The 19,443-nt window shown below is 41.9% G+C and overlaps 1 protein-coding gene across 3 annotated transcripts in view; it reads left to right on the plus strand.

The window, feature by feature from the left end:
- The window catches only part of CAMSAP1 (calmodulin regulated spectrin associated protein 1), a 34,180-nt gene extending 18,708 nt beyond the window's left edge, over window positions 1–15,472 (plus strand). For 2 of the 3 annotated variants that reach the window (XM_033077319.2, XM_033077322.1), the window contains exons 4-19: window positions 41–202; window positions 814–894; window positions 1,849–1,881; window positions 4,967–5,108; window positions 6,062–6,201; window positions 6,301–6,397; window positions 6,818–6,995; window positions 7,570–7,664; window positions 8,022–8,106; window positions 8,466–10,902; window positions 11,602–11,738; window positions 11,829–12,037; window positions 12,123–12,225; window positions 12,560–12,675; window positions 12,925–13,043; window positions 13,314–15,472. In XM_033077319.2, the coding sequence (XP_032933210.1) occupies window positions 41–202; window positions 814–894; window positions 1,849–1,881; window positions 4,967–5,108; window positions 6,062–6,201; window positions 6,301–6,397; window positions 6,818–6,995; window positions 7,570–7,664; window positions 8,022–8,106; window positions 8,466–10,902; window positions 11,602–11,738; window positions 11,829–12,037; window positions 12,123–12,225; window positions 12,560–12,675; window positions 12,925–13,043; window positions 13,314–13,616 (4,437 nt within the window). In that variant the 3' untranslated portion in view covers window positions 13,617–15,472. The remainder of the gene's footprint in view (window positions 1–40; window positions 203–813; window positions 895–1,848; window positions 1,882–4,966; window positions 5,109–6,061; window positions 6,202–6,300; window positions 6,398–6,817; window positions 6,996–7,569; window positions 7,665–8,021; window positions 8,107–8,465; window positions 10,903–11,601; window positions 11,739–11,828; window positions 12,038–12,122; window positions 12,226–12,559; window positions 12,676–12,924; window positions 13,044–13,313) is intronic. The other variant, XM_033077321.2, reaches the window with a different exon arrangement.
- Window positions 15,473–19,443: the final 3,971 nt, after the last annotated feature.

Genomic DNA, 19,443 nt, shown 5'->3' on the forward strand with positions numbered 1-19,443 from the left:
GGGGTTTTATTTTTCAATCCTCTCTGTTTTCTTCTTTCAGAGTTCTCACATGGCAATGATTGATGCTCTCATGATGGCCTACACTGTAGAAATGATCAGCATTGAGAAGGTGGTTGCCAGTGTCAAGCGTTTCTCCACATTCAGTGCCTCTAAAGAACTGCCCTATGATTTGGAGGATGCCATGGTTTTCTGGATTAACAAGGTAAAACTGACTTTGGGAAAAGCCTGCCTGTCTTTCCTTGTCACTTTTCAGATTTTTAAAATAGATTCTGATGCTTTGATACTTGTCTTCCTTTCTTACTTGTGCCTTTCTATCATCTCTTTCTACTTTTGCAACTTGTTTTTCAGAGGGAAGAATAAAGTTGGTAAACTTAAAGAAGATGATCAGTAACTGACTTAGAAAAACTGTAAAAATTGGATTCTTTGTTTTCGTACAAGTTACTGTGAAGGTTTTTTTTGGTTAGTGGGGATTTTTAGGTGAAGCACTGTTTTATGCTAAATAAGAGGATGGTCTTAACTCTGTTGAGATGGAACATTTGACAGAAATGCTGAAATTTTTCCAAGGGCAGCAGTTAAGTTACTCCACTTCTTTGAGTGACAAGAGTCACATTCCAAAGGGGATGTGTCCTTGCAAACCCAGGATTGTGATTTCAGCTGCTGCCAATAGAGAGCTGGTCTAGAAAACTGCTGTACCATCTTTTTCTATGAACTTTCTATGTTTGTAGCATGAATTGACCATTGAGTAACAGGAGCAAGAAGGACTCTTATGGAACATATCCAGGTGTATTTTAATTCATTTTCCATTCCTTTTAGGTGAACCTTAAAATGAGAGAGATAACAGAGAAAGAGATTAAATTAAAACAACAACTAATGGAAAGTCCAGGGCATCAAAAGGTAAAGCAAATTTGTCTTCAGTTGTGATATTGTGTATTGATGATGAATGGATTGAAATAGCAGTATTTTCTTTGTCAGAGAAGTGTGAGGGCTCCAATCCTCAAAAGTGAGATTTTCTGCATGCACTTTGTTTTGTCTCTGTCATCAGTGCCCTCCCTTGCCTTTCTGATATCTTCTGACTTTCCTCTAAGTTTCAGTAGGATGGAAACAACTTGTTTCAGCTAAAATAACCTGTATCAACTGTCTGTGGGTAAATATGACTCAGCTTTCACAGCACAAAAATATGTGTTACATATTTTGAAAGCTCATATTCTTTTTGCATGGGTTATTTGTCTAGTGTGTATTTAGGGACTTCAGGTTCTGTCCAGGAAGGATACTCTTGGCATTCAAATGTTATGTGTGTGTGTTTGTACTTTTTTCCAGCTTTTTTCCCTTGAAATTATATCACAATGCACTGATATTGCAAAATATAGCACACTTTCATTTCTGGAGAATGTCAGATAGGACTTTCTCCAACATAACATCTATCTGGACTCCCAATTTGTGATTTCATAAAACCCTAAGATAAATTATAAATAACATACTCTTTTCTCAAATTGGCATTGCTGGGCAAAGGGCTCAAAGTGTGACCTATGAACAAGTCACAGTTGTTTAATTTTCATGTCAGTGGCAAAGGCTTTTTATGTGCCTTTTATGGAAGATAATATCCTTCAGCAAAAAAAAAGCTGCTTAATTTACAAGTTGATCTGTGGTCTAAAGGATCTCTTGAATTATTTGACCCTATTGGCTTTTGGGGTCTCATTTTAGTATCTTTAAATCTAAATTTCTAGGCTACAAGCCCTCTGAAATATGAAAGTGTTTATTGCTGAAGTGCATTTAAGTATTACTGCTTTTAACTTGCCTTGCTGATGTTCCTTTCCTATTCCTACATTCCTTTCCTTGCTTCCTGAGCAGTCTCCTTCCAAATGGTATTGGAAATTAGTACCTGTAAGTGAACTACTTTTCCACCAGTTGTCATCCACAAAATCATGGCTTTTTAAACTTCCTCAGAGTGTTTGCTTCCATTCCAATGCTTCTCAGCTGCTCTCTGAAAAACCTGTGTGAGCTTTTGGGTCATCAGGCTTTGTTTTCATGCCTTGCTTTTTGCATACTGTACAGCACACAGCATACTCACTTTGCAGCATCTCCAAATTGCTTCCACACTGCAGGGAAGTGGAGTAGCAATAAAAAAATAACTAGAAAATGACCATTAAATGGTTGCATTTGCTGGGTTTGGTTGTAAAGCAGGAACTGATCACAGCACTGAGGTGAGAGAAAAGCTGGGCAGCTTAAATGGCTGCCTAATCTTGGAATCCATAGTTAAGAGACTCAGATGTTTGTGCTTAAATAATGTTCTTACACTGCTCCTGCACCTGCTCTGGTGCAGATTTGTGAATCTGTTCACTGCTGTTCACTGAGGTGGGGTAGGAGAAGTTTGCTGGGATGTGTGCTCAGTTGAGGAGCCTGGAGCTGGCACAGTGGGAGGGAAGTTTGCACATTGGAACAAAATACTGATTTTTCTTTGTGCTGAAGTCTGAAATTGGAATATCAATTCCACTATATATTAAAAAAAACCCAAACAAAACAACAACAAAATTATTTTGCTTCTAGAAATCCTTTTGTCAGAGTTTTCTGGGCTTATTTCAACTTGCAGAGATTTTCCTTTGTTCCTTTGCTTTCCTTGGCTGTGATGCCCTTTCTCCTGCCCTTGCAGGAGCTGGTGTTACTCATTTTCTCTCTGGGAAGATGAGCTGTTGTCTCAGTTGTTAATTCCAAAAAGGCAGGTGTGATCAGGCAGCCTCCCCATGATCTCTGTGCCTTCCCACAGAGCTCAGTCCCACTGCAACCTCCTCACCCTTTGTTTGTTTGAACCAAATCTGTGGGCTGGAGTAAAAACTTTCAATATCTGAAATTAAAGGAAGGAGTAAACAAAGGTTGTCTCACTTCTAGTCCACTTAGATTTTAATGGTTTGCTGGCAGGTTTTGCAGTCTCTCCAAGTTGTCACATTCTGTCAGTTCTGTGCTTTTTTATTTTGTGATTTTTGTTAGGTTTGGTTTTTTAATACAGTTATCTCTATTTCAGTAGCACCATTTCTGCAATTATTGCATACAAATGTCATTCACTCTATGTGGGCAGGAGGGTTACAAACCACAGCAGCTCAGAAAATAAGGAAGAATTCAGAATGTTGAGTATAAAAGGCTCAAGGGTTAAGAGAATAACAGCTGAGCAAAAAATAAGGAATTACATTAAATCCATAAAAACCCTCTGTGATAAATTTGTGGGGTTTTTCACCAAAGCCAAAAGAAACAAGGAATCTTTACAGATTTTAGTTCTTGGTATTGACTGTTGTTGATTCAAATTCCATTTAAGCCTATTGGGAAAGAAATATTTGCATCTACTTTAACTACAGGAGGAATTAAAGTTGAGAAAGAATTTCTGAAGGTTTGTTTTTAATATGCTTACTTTAAGTGGATAAATACTGACCCTCTCAAGCTAACCAGTTTACTTTGGTGTGCACACTTATTCTACCAGAGTTAACAACCACATTTCTAGTGCATAATGGATGTTGCTGATGCCTTTGATTTGTTTCTTGTCTGAATAATCACCATGCTATATCTCACTGTTTCTCTCTGTGTAAGCCTGATCTGATGCATGCCCTATTGCACTGCATGCTGGAACCAGTGGAATATGCTCGTGTGGTACAGTATGATTCCCATTCCATTCCATCTTCGTGGAGTGCTCCAGGCTGGGGAAAAACCCAATTTGCACCTGAGAAAAGGGCAGGGGAAAATAGCATTAGCATGCAGAGATAGCTTTGAGTTGCTTGGGAAACTTAGCATAGCATTTGCAAAATAAAGAGAAGAAACTGGTTCTCATTGCTCCAAGTGATTTTCATTGCTCTGAACAGATTTTTTCACAGCCTGTGCCATCCTAAACTGACACTTAGGAGTGTGTGTGTGTGTAGAGCTTTCCCAGGCTGGCTTGGGAAGTGTAGGATGCCTTTGGTAAAACCCAGCTTTCCTCTGATGATTCAGTGTGTGATTGGTGTGTCTGCACAGAGGTTCTGGTCAGTCCCAGTGCCTGAAGTCTCCAGGGGATGTTCCCCAGCACTACCAGGTGTTCCTGCCAGGCCCTGCAGTGCATTCTGCTTTTGCTTTCCCACCTGCTTTGCTGCTCAGTTTAGACACAGCCTCCCATAGTGTGTGGATGCTCAGCAAACAGCAACCCTGGAAGTTGCAGCACTTGCAGGAAGCAATGCCAAGATCTGTTCTTCAGCTGACTGCCTTTGGCAGCTCCAGATTCCCTGAGGGCTGCGGGGTGCTTTGCACCAGAGCTTGATTTTGATCTCTAGTAAATCAAGGAGAGTTTTGCTGGGAAATGTCAAGGCCTCCTCCTCTCTGTCTGTTTTGTATTTTTATTTTTGCACAACACTTGTGTTGCACACAGATGTGCCATGTTCTGGTTCTCTCTGAGAGAACTTTGCTGTCTGTGGGCACGACAGCAAATCCATGGGTGTGGGTAAGCTATGAGACATCACCAGCCCATCAGAATGATTTTTGCTGTGTTTCATTTTTCCCAAGCTTTAAGTGTTTTTATGTAGTTCCCCACATCTCTTTCTTTGGATCTGCTGCATTCATGCATCTGTGGGGAAGGGTTTGGAATTAAATTGATGACAGTAAATTAAAATGTGTGAATGAAGCAGCACAGATTGCTCCTGGGCATGAGGAGGCTGAATGGCAGATGAGCAACCTGCCCTAGTGGAAGGAGGTTGGGTTAGATGATCTTTAAGGTCCTTTCCAACCCAAACCATTCCAGCATTAAAAGGGAAACACCATTTCCTTCAGAATTGGCTTCCATGGGGAGAAAAGCACAACTCTGTCAGCTGGGCTTGACTTGGGGCAGAATGGCAGAAAGGATCCAGCGAAAAGAGTTTTCAGTGCTTAACACACATTCCTTTTTCTTTGCTTTTATGGGATTTTCTGTCTTTTTTACCTCCTGAGCACGATGTGAGCCCTTGTTTTGTCTCTGTAGGTGCGTTACAGGAGGGAGCACCTCTCCAGCAGGCAGTTACCCTATTTCCCTGTGCTGGAAGATCTGATGAAGGATGGTAGCGATGGTGCTGCTCTTCTTGCTGTCATTCACTATTATTGTCCAGAGCAAATGAAACTGGATGGTATGTAATAAAGGTTTTGAGGGGAAAAAAAAAAAAGGAATAAAAGGCTTTCAGACTTTGAAAGCTGAGCTAGAAATACACAAAAAATTAAAATTGCAGGACATTTAATAGGTAGTGGACTATGGCAGGTCACATATGGAATCTGCATCTAATAAATAATCTCTCTTGGATCTTGTTTGTTTTTACTTAACTATTTAAAAGATTATGCTCTGTGTATTTTGAGCTACAAAAGAATCCTTTCTTTTTCAGTTTTAGGTGATGTGGCTTTCTTTGCTCAAATAACTGAGCTTGGTTTCAATGCCATAAAAATGGAGTACATGTTCACCAGTGTTAGCTGATAATTCTCCTGTTTTTCTTGGCATAGCTTGGCATTTTAAAATCTAGGTTTTGAAATGGTTGCTCTCAATCTGCAGAAATTGTCACTCTTGAGCATTGCAAAACTTGAGTTCTCTTCCCCAGAAAATGTTTTCCTTAATAAATCAATGTCCTTGTTGCATTAACTTCTGCAAACCAACATTTTATACTGGCTTTTAAATTCTCAGATATGTTGTACCTTGCAGAGCTCCTGAGTGTTTTCAGAAGGAACCAGCACTGTGAATCCTAGGAGTAACCCTTTATTATATGCAAATCAAGATGTCTGGTTTTAATTGCTTTTGTATTTTGTCATTCTGTGTGTTCTCTGTAGCCTGTTTACCTTTTCTGTGGTTGTGATAGACAGAATCCCCCGTGGATTCAAAGATGAATGCAGAACTGATACTGTTCTCTGTGGTTTGCTCCCTCCTTTTCCTGTCCCTCTGGTACTGAGCAGGTTTAGAAATGTCACTGGTAGCCAGTAAATATGCAATGCTGGTGTAGAGTCTGTGCAGTTCCTGTATTTAGTGTTTGTGAGGTGGGGTGGAAGGGGGATCCCTTGGGACACTGCCAGGACTGACTCTGCCCTCTCCCCTTCCCAGATATCTGTTTGAAGGAGGTGACATCCATTGCAGACAGCCTCTATAACATTCAGCTTTTGAGAGAATTCTCAAATGAGTACCTAAACAAATGCTTTTACCTCACCTTGGAGGACATGCTGTATGCTCCTTTGGTTTTAAAGGTAAGAAACATGACAAATGATGTATTTTTCAATAAAAAGTGGCTAAATCATGAATGTTTTGTTAATGTGAGGTGTAATTTTCCTTTTTTTCTGTTTCAGCCTAATGTCATGGTGTTCATTGCAGAACTCTTCTGGTGGTTTGAGAATGTCAAACCAGACTTTGTGCAACCAAGAGATATCCAGGAAATAAAAGATGGTAAGTTTGTAACCACAGTAATTGTCAGCATGTTATTTAGAAAACACTTACATTGCAGTGAAACTGTTGCCTGGGGGGGTTTCCTTGGAAGCTTTATTTCTACCCAGGGTTTATCCTTGCTGGGGATCTTTGAAAAGCAGTAAAGTAAAAGGAAAATTAGCCTTAGATCCACTTGAGTTCTAATTTTTTGAATGGATAATTTTTGAGCAGGGAAATTCCCTCCCTAAACCCACTAATTAATTATTAATTTGTAACTTTCATTAAGCTCACCAGAAAACAGATATTTTAAATAAACCCAAACAGTTCAAGTTACACTGCAGACAAAGTTTCCATCCTACCTCTGCAATCTGAGAGCTTCCTGTCCTGTTCTGCTCCTCCCTGGCCACTGTGAGTTGTGTTGATCTGTCCCTTTGTGCCCAGTCAAGGCAGTGATGCAGCAGAAGAGCAGCCGGCCCCCTGTCCCTATTTCCAACGCCACCAAGCGCAGTTTCCTGGCCACTCCTGCCAGCCCCAGCCCAGCAGAGCTGCAGCCCCCAGCCCAGGCACCCCCTGAGGCCTGCAGCAGGTACTACCTGCACCCTGAGGAGCCTGACTACCTGTGAGTGTGTCTTCTTGTTGTTCCACCTTCCATTTCTGCCTCTGTTGGGATCACCTGGGGATTTGTGCTGCTGACTGTTGTCATTTTGCCACCAACTGAGTGACCTTAGAGTGCCTGAAGGGTCTCCAGGAGCAAGTGGGAGGTGTCCATGCCCATGGCAGGGCCTGGAACTGGATGGTCTTAAAGATCCCCTCCAACCCAAACCATTCTGGGCTTCTGTGAAAGCAAACTTCAGCATGATCTGTGCAGGAAGGTTCATGAAAAGGGTTTTCAGCTGACATAGATTTCATGGTGACCTTGAAGTTATTTCAGCCTTTGCTTTGTCTTGAATTTACTATTTACATCTTAAATCTACTGTGTTTAGAAACTTAGTTTAATTTCAGGTCAACTACCTGAACTTAACTTTACATCTGTTGTTACAGATGAAAAGCTCTTTCAGGAACTACTTAAAAATTATTGATATTATGTTTTAAAGAGGGTAACTTACCAGTGGAACTTCACAATTGGATATTTTTTCTGATTATATAAAATAGAAATTCTTAGTTGTAATGGATTTTTTGCTTTTCTGAATTAGTGGCAAAGGAGGAAGCCCTGCCTTCAGCCCTTCCCACCCACTGCTGCCTTTGAGGCAAAAGCAACAAAAGTCTTTACAGGGAGAAGACAGCTCTGGTAAGTCTGCCTTGAATTTCCCTTTCAATAGGCAATGACTGTCAATGACAGTAAAATAATTAATTAACATATAAGTTAATTTCTATAAATTATTTAGAATTGAATTAATCTGCCATAAGACAAGTGGGTGAGCATGTTGAATTTGAGTAAATTTAAAGATCTTTTAAGAAACTTAGTGGATTTTAATTTTTGTCAGGCTTTGACTGTGTCTGCCTGCTGGCAGCTGCAGCAAATCTGTTTTCTGCTGCCATCTGTTGGGGAAGGAGTTGATTCTGTTCTTATATTTGCTATTAAATGAGGTAAAAGTGCTGGTTTAAAGACCATTTCTAAACTGTTACCAATTCAAAACCATTCCAGGCCATCGGCACCGTTCGAATTCTCTGACCCGCGTGGATGGGCAGCCACGAGGGGCAGTCCTGGCATGGCCAGAGAGGAAACCCAGGTGAGGGAGGCATTCATTCATTACAGCATGGCTTGAGGAAATGATGCTGTGACAATCTGATTGTGGTAATGTGGTATCACTGCCCTAGAACTGCACTGACAATCACTTCATTTTGTTTTCTCCTAATGTGCACTTTCAGAGCTGATTTCAGATTTGCAATTGAAAAGACGTCAGATGTGAATTGCAGGAAGTGCTGTTGAAAATGGAAGCATCTGAAGTTGCTGCTTGGTCTTGCTGGTCATACAGGATGCATTTTTAAAATAAAACAACAATTTTAGCTGTCTGTATCATGGTCTTTATTTCAACAAATTGTGCCTTGTCATGCTTGAGTGTCAGTAGATTCTTCTTATCTTTTCTAGGCCTCTGTCTCAGCCAACACCATTTGCCCTTCATCATTCTGCCAGCACTGATGTGGACCCTGGCTCTGGTGACAGCATTAGCCTGGCCAGATCCATCAGCAAGGACAGTCTGGCTTCCAACATTGTCAATGTGACCCCCAAAAATCAACCCCACCCTCCGTCGGTGAAAGCTAACGGGAAGAGCTTGCTGAACAACGTAGAAATGGAGGATGAAGATGAAGAGCTCATTGCAATCATCAGATCTGAAGAAAGGCCAAACCGTGGTGACCCTGAGGTGCAGAATGCAGCAGCCAGGGTGCCCAGCATAGTGGCCACAGCGTGGTCTCCAAAAACAAACAGCGACCCCTCGGACAGCAAACCCGAGAGTTTCTACCTGGAGCCTTTAATGCCTGCGGTGCTGAAACCAGCCAAGGAAAAACAGGTCATCAATAAAGAGGATGAGTGTGGGGAGGGGAAACAGAGGAGTTTTGTGGCAAAGAGGTTAAATGAAGGACACTTGTCTTTGCTCCGCAAGAAAGCGACGAGCAGCCACGGTGAGCATGACCTCAATAGGACTTTTACTCCCATTTCTAGCTCTGATTTCACTCCAGTTGCAGATCCCAGTTCTGCAGATGCAGTGGCCCTGGGGGAAGCTGGTGTAGAAGCTTCCAGACCTTTGGCTAGTAGCAGTTTAGATCCTTCCTCTCAGGAGCTGTCCACTGGAGGATTCTTTCTTCATGCTGCTAAAGCTGACGATGAGGTAACGAGTAAAGGCAGCATGAGTTATGGGAAAGGTCTCAACCTGCACGTTCAGGACACAACCTGGGCCATGGTGAGGCAGGACTCAGAGCCCGACCTCTTGGACATGGAAGATGCTGAGCAGGATTTGGTGGTGCTGGACAACCATCCTATAGTCGCTAAGTACATTGGTGAGGAGGAGTCTGCCAAGCTGCAGGAGGACATGAAGGTGAAAGAACACGAGGACAAGGACGATGCCAGCGGCCGCTCCAGCCCCTGCCTGAGCACCATCTCGCAGGTGAGCAGCGTGTCCATGGCCAGCGGCAGCGTGCGCATGACCAGCTTTGCAGAGAGGAAACTGCAGAGGCTCAACAGCTACGAGACCAAGTCCAGCACGAGTAGTTCCCAAAAAACCACCCCAGACGGGTCAGAAAGCTGCCCAGCACCACTGACCACGTGGAAACAAAAGAGAGAGCAGAGCCCCAGCAGGCAGAACAAGGACAATGTTAATCTTCTGGCTTCAGAACTGGTGCAGCTCCACATGCAGCTGGAAGAGAAGCGCAGGGCCATAGAGGCTCAGAAGAAGAAGATGGAAGCCTTATCAGCCAGGCAGAGGCTAAAATTGGGCAAGGCAGCTTTCCTGCATGTTGTTAAGAAAGGGAAATCTCCTGATGGTCCACAGCCTCTTAAACCAGAACATTTTGCGAAAGAATATTCTCGGCACAACGGGGAAGATTTGGATGAAGTTTCTTTGGGTTCCAGGTCTGAGGAGTTTCTTGTGAAAGAGGAGGAGAGAGAAGAAATGCTCAACGATTCACAAGAAGTAGCAAAAGTAAAGATGCAGGAAAGCCTGGCCTTTGCTGAGCAACACAAACCAAAAGACCCTGCTGCTATCCACGATTTGGAAAAAAGTAAAATTATTTCTGTTGCCCTCCTGGAAGACAACGTGACTGAGGCAGATATCAATGAATGTGATCTTTCTATCGAGAAGCTGAATGAAACAATCAGCACCCTGCAGCAGGCCATCCTAAAGATTTCCCAGCAGCAGGAGCTGCTCATGAAATCTCCGACAGTGCCATCCCCAGGAACCAGAAGTAACTCTCAGGACCAAAAGGTGAAACCTTCGATTCATTTTGTTGAGCCCCTGTCTCCAACTGGAATGAGCAGCCTGCGGAAACCGCCGCGGCTGGGCCAGGGAAGGACTGCCCGGCCAGGAAGGCCCTCAGAGCTCAAAGTCCCCAAGGACAGGCAGCAGAATTCAGGCCGTGTTAAAACCCCAACACCCAGCCTAGAAAACCTTCCACACCTGAGACCTTTCCCACCCAACAGCTTGGCAAAGACGCCCACGGAGGTGGGGCTGGAGGGCAGTCCTGATCATGGAAGTGCTTCCCAGGAGAAGTGTTTCTTTGATACCTATAGACTTCATGATGAGAGCAATCAAAGGGCACTTGTTCTCTCCACCTCCAAAGATGCAAATATTCTGTCTGAAATGAGCAAAGAGGTGAATAACAGCTTCAAGGAAACAGGGTTGAATTCTTCTGATGGCTCAGGAAAAGAAAATGTCCCAGTGGATGAGCCCCTGAGAAGCAAGGCTAATCTCATTGAAGTAGATTTGTCTGATTTAAAAGCTCCAGATGAAGGAGAACTTGACAACCAGGATAGCTCCACGGATATGATTAGTGAAGGTGATCAGAAGTCTGGTGTGGGTTTTTTCTTCAAGGTAAATGTGTTACCTTTGTCTCTTTGGTTCCTGTTACTCACTCACCCAGCATTAGAGCTGGTGTTTCCCAGCCTCCTGATGGAGCTCAGCCCTCATTGGTTGCAATATTTGGATATAAAAAAACTGCATGTGAAAATAATTACTTTTGGAAAAAGAGAGAGATCTGCTTTCAAAACATTCAGTGTCTTAATTTGTGCTTTAGCTTATTACCAATACCACAAATATGCTGACATGATGACACTTCCTTTTTTAATTTCTCTTTCAAGAAAGTCAAACTAGTCTCAATCTCAGGGAATTAAACTTTTGGGGTCTTTGTAGTGTGGTTAATTTTCACTGATTGTCATTGCGCTGGGATTATTTGTGCTGTCCTTCCTGGCCCACATCATAGTTGTGTTGTACTTTGCAGGTCTAGAAGGTTTTGTGATGATTAAAGATATTTCAAAACAAGTCAGAGTAAGATGAGCCCCTTTTTTTCTCCTCACAGACCTAAGGGAACACTGAAACTGTCTCTTACTTTTTTCTTGAGCAAGAAGAGGTTTTGATTTACACTCATCAATTCTAAAAGTATAAAGATTTCCAAAAGTAACAGTTTTTCTTCAAATTCTCAATTTTAAATTCAAATCATCAGCAATCTTTTGATGTCCAGCTTAATATATTGTCCACTGCTCTTTAACATCTCCATCCCTTTGGATTTTTCAGGATGAGCAGAAGGCAGAGGATGAGCTGGCCAAAAAGCGTGCGGCGTTCCTTCTGAAACAGCAGCGCAAGGCCGAGGAGGCTCGGCTGAGGAAGCAGCAGCTGGAGGCTGAGGTGGAACAGAAAAGGGATGAAGCTCGGTAATGATGGCCAGAAAAGAATTTCTCTTTGTTTTGGAGATGAGGAAGTTGTTCCATGCTGAGTTCACCGTTCTTGTGTTCGCTTGGCAGCCGCAAAGCCGAGGAGGATCGGATACGGAAAGAGGAGGAGAAGGCTCGGAGAGAGCTCATCAAGCAGGAATATCTGAGGAAGAAACAGCAGCAAATCTTGGAGGAGCAAGGGCTTGGGAAACCCAAATCCAAGCCCAAAAAGCCCAGGCCAAAGTCAGTCCATCGTGAGGAGTCTTACAGTGATTCAGGCACCAAGTGCTCTTCCACACGTAAGAATCTGCATTTCTTTGCTCTCCCTGACTTTCAAACCTGCTGTAACCAACTGTGTTTGACATTTTCTCTCCTGTTTTGTAGCTGATAATTTGAGCAGTGCTCAGTCTGGTTCCAGTCTGTCTTTGGCCTCAGCAGCAACAACTGAGCCTGAAAGTGTTCACTCTGGTGGCACCCCCTCACAGAGGTACAGGCAGCTTCTCTTGGCTTTCTCTGGTCCTGGGGCATGAAACAGTTCTGGGCTCAGTGCTGTTTGTTCCACCTCACTGGCAGAGCAGCACAATCAGCATTGCTGAATTCACCTGCTTTGTGTGGCTGCCAACTGCAGTGTTCTGTACAAACTTGCAGTTTTGTTTTATTTTCTCCCAGAGGAGTCAGAGTTTGGCTTTGATTTCTAGCAAGGAGAATCTGACTGTTCTGGGGAGGATAAGGGGGAATAATCTAACATAAGCATTTATGTGAGATTACAGGGCCAAAACCCAAAATCTTGGTGTATAATTTTTTATTTATTTCCCTCCCAGAGTTGAATCAATGGAGTCCTTACCCATTCTGAGCAGAAATCCCAGCAGAAACACAGAGAGAGACTGGGAGAACGCTTCCACAGCATCTTCTATTGCTTCAGTGGCAGAATACACAGGTGCCTGCTTTGTTTTAGCTTTTGTTTGGTTTGTTTCATTCATTTATGATGAATACCAGGTCAGGAAAACCTGTGATGTGTTTCATGTTATTTTTCAGAAGTTGTCAGGTGTATTTTGTTCTGTTTAATATCTCTCAAAGTAAGTCATCCTAGAAAAATAATGAGGTTTTTCCTTTTTTTCACTTTGAAAAAAAATCTTAGTGTTCATAAATGTAAGGCAGATAATTTTTACTTTTTTCTCTTCCTTAGGTCCAAAATTATTTAAGGAACCCAGCAGCAAATCCAACAAGCCTATTATTCACAATGCTATATCTCACTGCTGTCTTGCTGGAAAAGTGAATGAACCACATAAGAACTCAATATTAGAGGTAAACATTAAAATTGTGGGTGATTAAAATCAAGTGGGTGTGTACTGCTGATTTCATAATGCCATTGATGTGATGTGTGAATTCCATTTCCTAAAATGTGGCTGTCAGAGCATTTTTACTTTCCACATTGAAAACACAATCCTGTATTTAGCGTCCTGCTTTTATGTTTATTAACCTGGAAAATTACATTAAGAGGAACAACAATTCAACTTAAACCTTGGCCTGATTCTCCCTGTGACCCACCCCTGTGCCTGGTTGTTTTTTGTGCAGGAGCTGGAGAAGTGTGATGCCAACCACTACATCATCCTGTTCCGCGACGCCGGCTGCCAGTTCCGAGCACTTTACTGCTACTACCCCGACACCGAGGAGATCTACAAGCTCACTGGGACAGGGCCAAAAAGCATCACCAAGAAAATGATTGATAAACTCTATAAGTACAGCTCGGACAGAAAACAGTTTAACGTGATCCCAGCCAAAACCATGTCTGTGAGCGTGGATGCCCTCACCATCCACAACCACTTGTGGCAAGCCAAGCGACCCGCGGTGCCAAAGAAGAGCCAGACTAGGAAATGACAGCCAGCTCCTGGGGACAAGGCTGGCTCACTGGGATTGCAGTGAGACAAGACATGTTTACCATTTTCCTCCAGTTTGCTATGAAATGTGCAGAACCATAGACATTTTTTAAGAAGCTTCGGGACAGAGAGCCGTGGATGCGAGTTGCTGAGGATGAAGGAACGTTGCCAGTGTTTTTTATGAGTGATCAATCTGCTGTTACACCCAATGCTAACTACTGTGGCTTTCAGCTGATGAGGGACTGTGCATGTAGCAAGATCTTGAACAAGTGGATTTCCTTTTACTTGAAGCTTTTCATCGGTACAAATTGGGAATAATTTAATTCTCTTTCCTCTCCACCTCATTCCCTCCTTTTTCCTGGCATTCTTAAAAGTTGGCAAGCTCTGAACTTGGGTAGAAGGATTGAACAGATCTTGGGTGAAGTGCTTTGGGTTTGGTTTGGTTTTTTTAAAAACAGTCTTTAGGGAAATCTTCCTTTCAGACCTTTTTGAGGAACTGTTGAATACATCCAGTTGTTGTACTGTACCTACTGCCAACCTAAGTCCAGCTCTCAGATTTCTGAAAAAAGCCCCAAGTCGTGCTGCTCAGAACAGAGTTTACTTGCAGGATCTGTGTAGGATAAGCATTGCAAGGATTGCTAAAGCCAGTCTTTTTCTAAAAAAAAAAATATACAAAAAATTGCTCACAGATGTAAAGATCTCTGGAATACAATCATGAAGAGGAATAACAGGTGCTACTAGCTGGAATGTGCCTGACTGAAACTTAAGCTGAATGGAGCCCAGTGATTACTGATTTCAGTTTCAGGTAGTGTCCTAAAGATTTGTTTGCTTTAATAAAGGTGGATGCTGGTAGGTATAGAACATTTCCACTCTGAGCACGCTACTCCTGTACGATGGTGCACTTAATGATCACAGATTTTAATGTTTTTATTACATCATGAAATGTAATTCTACTTTCTTGGTCCTGTCTTTATTCTGAATGAGCAGCATGCTCTACAATGAAGAGTGTGTTATGTTTTTTATTTTGGGTGATATATTAATATATATTGATTTGTTTTTCTCATTTGAAAGCAATTTTTAAACAGAGACATTTGCATTTGTTTCAAAAGCCCAAATAAGTCGAATGGCTTGGATTTCTTTTCATGTTGAAATATTAAATCTTGAGTTATGACCTTAAAAGTCTTTGTGTTTTGGCAGATTAAATTTTTGTCTGTGGTAACAGGGTATATTTGCAGTTCCTTTTTTTTTTTTTTTATTAATTTATTTTTAACCACTCCCATGTCTCATTCTTGACCCCAGCCAGTTCCCAAGCAGTTTTCTGTAACTATTCCCTGATTAATTTAATCTGCTGCTCCCTGGGTTTGACACTTATTACCTGCAGCTCCTGTAGGTTCTGACTTGGGTTTGCACATGTTTACTTTTTTTTTTTTTCTTTGAAGTGTTACTTGAATTTGTGTCTCTCGAGTGCAGAAGGCCCTGCCCCATCCTCGAGAGGAGCTGAGCTCTGAAATTATTGACCCTGGAGATGATGGGAGGGGCAGAGTTGTACATGGGGGATCAGGGCATGGATGGAGTGCAGAGCAGAGTGAAGGGCTTCCAGTGCAGTCTCTCCGTGGTTTTTCCCCTTCCAGGACTCCCTGTCTAGGCTGCTGCAACTTTGTAAATTATGTTAGATAGTTTGCTGCTTGTAAATAATTAAAGGCTTTATGGTTTCTAAAGTGCTGAGTATTAAACACCGTCATGAGTGTAACTTTTGTTACCATGCTTTTCATGCTTGTGCTTTATTTCTCACTGTTTGATATTATAAACCATATTTATTTTATGAAACACTGAAATTTAATAAAAATCATTAACTGATTTCCTTTTTATTTCATGTGTACTTTTGTTGGTGTGACACCTCATCCCCTCCAAGAACTAATACACTTTAAAGATGTGCTGTTCTGGTTGCTAAAGCTTCACCTGCAAGGAGCTGCAATCATTTTGTGACAGGATGTTTTTTTCCTGACTGCAGTCAAGGGCAAGAATGGGACCAAAAAGCTCTCAGAAAATTGGGAAACTGTAGTTTAAGGATTTATTTTATCTGTCTGCTGGGGCTCCTGTGATCTGTGTAGTCCCTCAGACAGAATTTTGGGAATTTTCTAGTCAGTGTTGAGGTTTGGGTTAAATTTATGGAATTCTGAATACAGAGGAATTTCTGACTGTGGTTTTAGAGACCTCATGTTTAACCCTTTCCCTCCCAAGGCCAGAAACTCCTGACATGCAGCACTAAAAAAATGATCTAAAGTGATAACTGTGCTGGTGTCACTTCTAAAAATCCCTGCTTAGAAAATGGAATTTTGTCCTTCAGAGCACAGTGGAATAGCTGAAATCAGGGAAATGAGTGGGAATCTCCTGTCCCCTCAGCCCCAGGGGCTGGGATCCCTGCAGGTAAATGGAATTAATTCAGCAACCTGCAGGTAAATGGAATTAATTCAGCAACCTGCAGCTTAAGCTGCTTGTTTGGGTTGGTTTTCCCCAGGATTATTGGAGCCAGGGTTGTTCCCTCTTAGCTCTGCCCAAACAAGAACTGGATAAAAACTCCCAGCTGCTCCCAGAGGAGGAGAAATTGGGAGCTCTGTCTGTGCCCTCTCTCTGTTTCTTACTAACAAACCCAAGACTGTACATCTTTAAAGTGCTTTCAGGTGCAATTTCTCTCTCTCAACTCTGTCCATCTCTGTGTTCCATGTGCTGTTTGCATTTGTCCTTGGTGTGTTTTTGTCCCATTTCCATCCTGCTCTCAGGTGGGGGGAACAATTCAAGCCAAAATAATCTGAATTTGGAAAATATTCACTCACTTTGGAAGCCTTCACCTGCACTGGAAGGGCTGAGTGTGCCAAGGAAATGAGGTTGATTTTTGTCCCCACTGCAGGGGGGAGTTGAGTGCAGAAATCTCTGGAGTTTCTCTTCCTACACCCAGTGAGAATGACAGGAATGAGTTCTCAGGACTTGAATTTTCCATTTCTTTTGCTTTTCCCCCTCACAAATCCCCAGAACTGATGGCTAGAGCTGCCCCAACCCCCTCACTTTCTATTTTATTTAATTTATTGTTTAGATCTAGCAATGACTGAGGTGTCTCCTGCTCCTGGGAATTTGGGAATTTGGGAATTTGGTCCCTGCTGGTGCCACCCCTGCAATGGAGCAGTCCTGAGCATGTGGACTAAGCTGTTATCCATGCTCTGCTTATCCAATTAAGTGGCTTGCAGTTAATTAGGGGGTTAAATGTAATTAATTTTCAGCAGTTGAAGGAGAGGCAGGAGGCTGAGGGGGGTGGGATGAGGATTCTCCAAGGACATTGCTCCAAAAAGAAGATTTTGGGGAAATTTGGTGCCATTTTACTGCTGTTCCTATGCAGAACTGAAGAAATCTGGGGGGTATTTTGGGGTTGGTGTTGTGTGTTTCAGATAAGGGAAACTTTTATTATATAAAGTTCAGAATTGGAATATTAATATTAAGTTTTTTTCCACATTGCATGGAAAATTTTACAATTAATTCCAGGTTACCACTCAGTCACTGGACTTCTCTTACCACATAGTAAGTAAAAAATAATAATAGTTTAAAAAAAATTCTGTTATTCTAAAAAGAAAATATTTCCCTGAGCTTTCTGTTGCAGGTTTGTTAAGGCTTGGTTTGGTTTTAGAGGGTTTGAAGTTTTCAAGCTTCCTGTGGAAATGAAAATGTGCATTTTTACTCTTCTGCTCCAATGGTAAGTTAAGCTCTTCTTTGAAAAATTTAAGCCAAATTTTTAAGGAAAATGCCATCCCAGAGCTGGGATTTTATGCCAGCCTGTGCTGAGCACGGGCACCTTCCTGTTGGAAAAATTACAGGGTGGATTTAATTTGCTTGTCTGTGCTAAATATAAATTCACTTTTATCTTGGTGCTGAAATCCTGTCATCATTTTCTGATCCATCCCTCTGAACTTGTACATTTATTGTAGTGGAGGAAAAAAACCTCTGGGGAATTGTGTGCAGCAGGGATCATGAAATATTCAATATCCAGCATTTGTTAAAATTCAAATGAGCCACTTGAAAGAATGGTCTGAAGGCCAAAAACTTCCCCAAATTATTGTGGCATTACCTGAAATTCTTAGCTCTTTCTTTTGACTCTGTCTCTTCCAGAGAATAACAATAAAAAACTGAATTTACAGCAAAATAAAAAATCCTTCTTGGATTTGGTTTCCTTTTTATTTCCCAGCCACACCAACCTCATTATTTTCAATGTATATTTTAGTGCTCTCAATTTTTTCTCTGCTGCAAGGAATTTGAAGTGTTAGAAGCTGATTTTCCTCAAATAAGGCAAATATTTGAATGAATTTTGGTTAATTTTGCAGAGTTATTTCCTCTTCTTTCCTGTGTCTGCTGCTGTGGAAGGTGCAACAAGAGGAAGAAGTGAAGAATCCACTGCTGGGAATGCTGAAATCCCCTGGAGCAGGGCATGAAATCCTGATCTGCAGCCTTGGGTGGATTTTCATGCAGTGAGAGCTGCTAAAATCACCTTTTTTGGGTGTAATCATTGCAATTCAGATGTCCTGGAAAATCCAGAAGATTTTGTTCTCCATGTACAGATTTGTCTGGTTTAAATCCAATAATTAAAAAGTGATTTAGCAGGGACTTGGCTTCCTCCTGTCCTTTTACTTCCAGCTTCCCCACGTGTCTGTTGAGCCCAGAATTATCCTCCCTATTTAGGGACTTTGTGTCCTTCTGTGTGTGATTTTAAATAAATAATTTTTACCATATTTGCCTAAAATGCTGAATAAAAACAATCTCTGCTTACCTGCCTTGGATGTCCAAGCTGAAATCTTTGTGTATGAGCATAGCATGAAATGTTGGGGACCTTCCCTGAAAATCTTGTGAACTTTGGAGCCAGTGACAAATTCTCAAGTAGAAGAATGTTGGCTAAATAATCAGTTAAAATTATTAAAATAATTTGTATTTATTAAATCACAGAAATTAGGATTAAATAGATTCAATAATCTTTAAAAGCTCCTCTACCACACCAGGCCCTTTGTGCTTGACTGGCACAAAAGGAGTTTGAAAATGAAATTTAAAAATAAAATTGGGAAGAGCTGAAACCACATCATGCCATGGATTTTAAAACAGACTCACAGAAAAATCAGCCAGCAGTGTCTCCTGTTGCTGCATGCAGCTCTTTTATTTTCATTTATCTTTACAGAAATGTGAAGCATCTTCACAAGAATTGTACAAAACCCTCTCCCCTTGGCTGCTGCATCCCAGCAGAGCAGCTCCCGGAATTGGGGCTCCGAGAGGAAAGTCGGGAGTCGCTGTTGCTGATAAAAATCCATGCAGGAGCTGAGCTTGGAATAAAAATGTCCTGTCCTATAGAGATTAAATAAAAAGGGGGATAACAGGAAATAAATATACTCCTAACATTGGTTTGAGTAGTTGAGTTTAATGCAGGATATATGGATTTAGTCCGTATCAAACCGGTAGTGGACACGGAATAAGCGCCGGAGCCGCTGCTGAAAAAACCCCAAAATATCCCAGCTGTCCTCATTCCTGCATCCCCCAGGGCCTGCCAGGTCTCTGCATTGGAACACGAATATTTCCTCCAGAAAATGGGATTTTTCCATGGGTGGAAGCAGTTTCTCCTCTTCCCAAGGAAGCTCCTCGTGCCCCTCTCCCCGCAGAACGACGTCGCTGCATCAACGTTTCCAGGCCCGTTAGAAAAATAAACTGCTTTTGTTTTTACATGAGTATTGTAACTGAGGCTGAGGAATTAGAAAAAGGAACCCTCGGTTCTCAGACCTGCATTGCCCACAGGTGAGTATTTA

The sequence above is a fragment of the Catharus ustulatus genome, chromosome 21 (assembly GCF_009819885.2).
Source record: "Catharus ustulatus isolate bCatUst1 chromosome 21, bCatUst1.pri.v2, whole genome shotgun sequence".
NCBI lineage: Eukaryota > Metazoa > Chordata > Aves > Passeriformes > Turdidae > Catharus > Catharus ustulatus.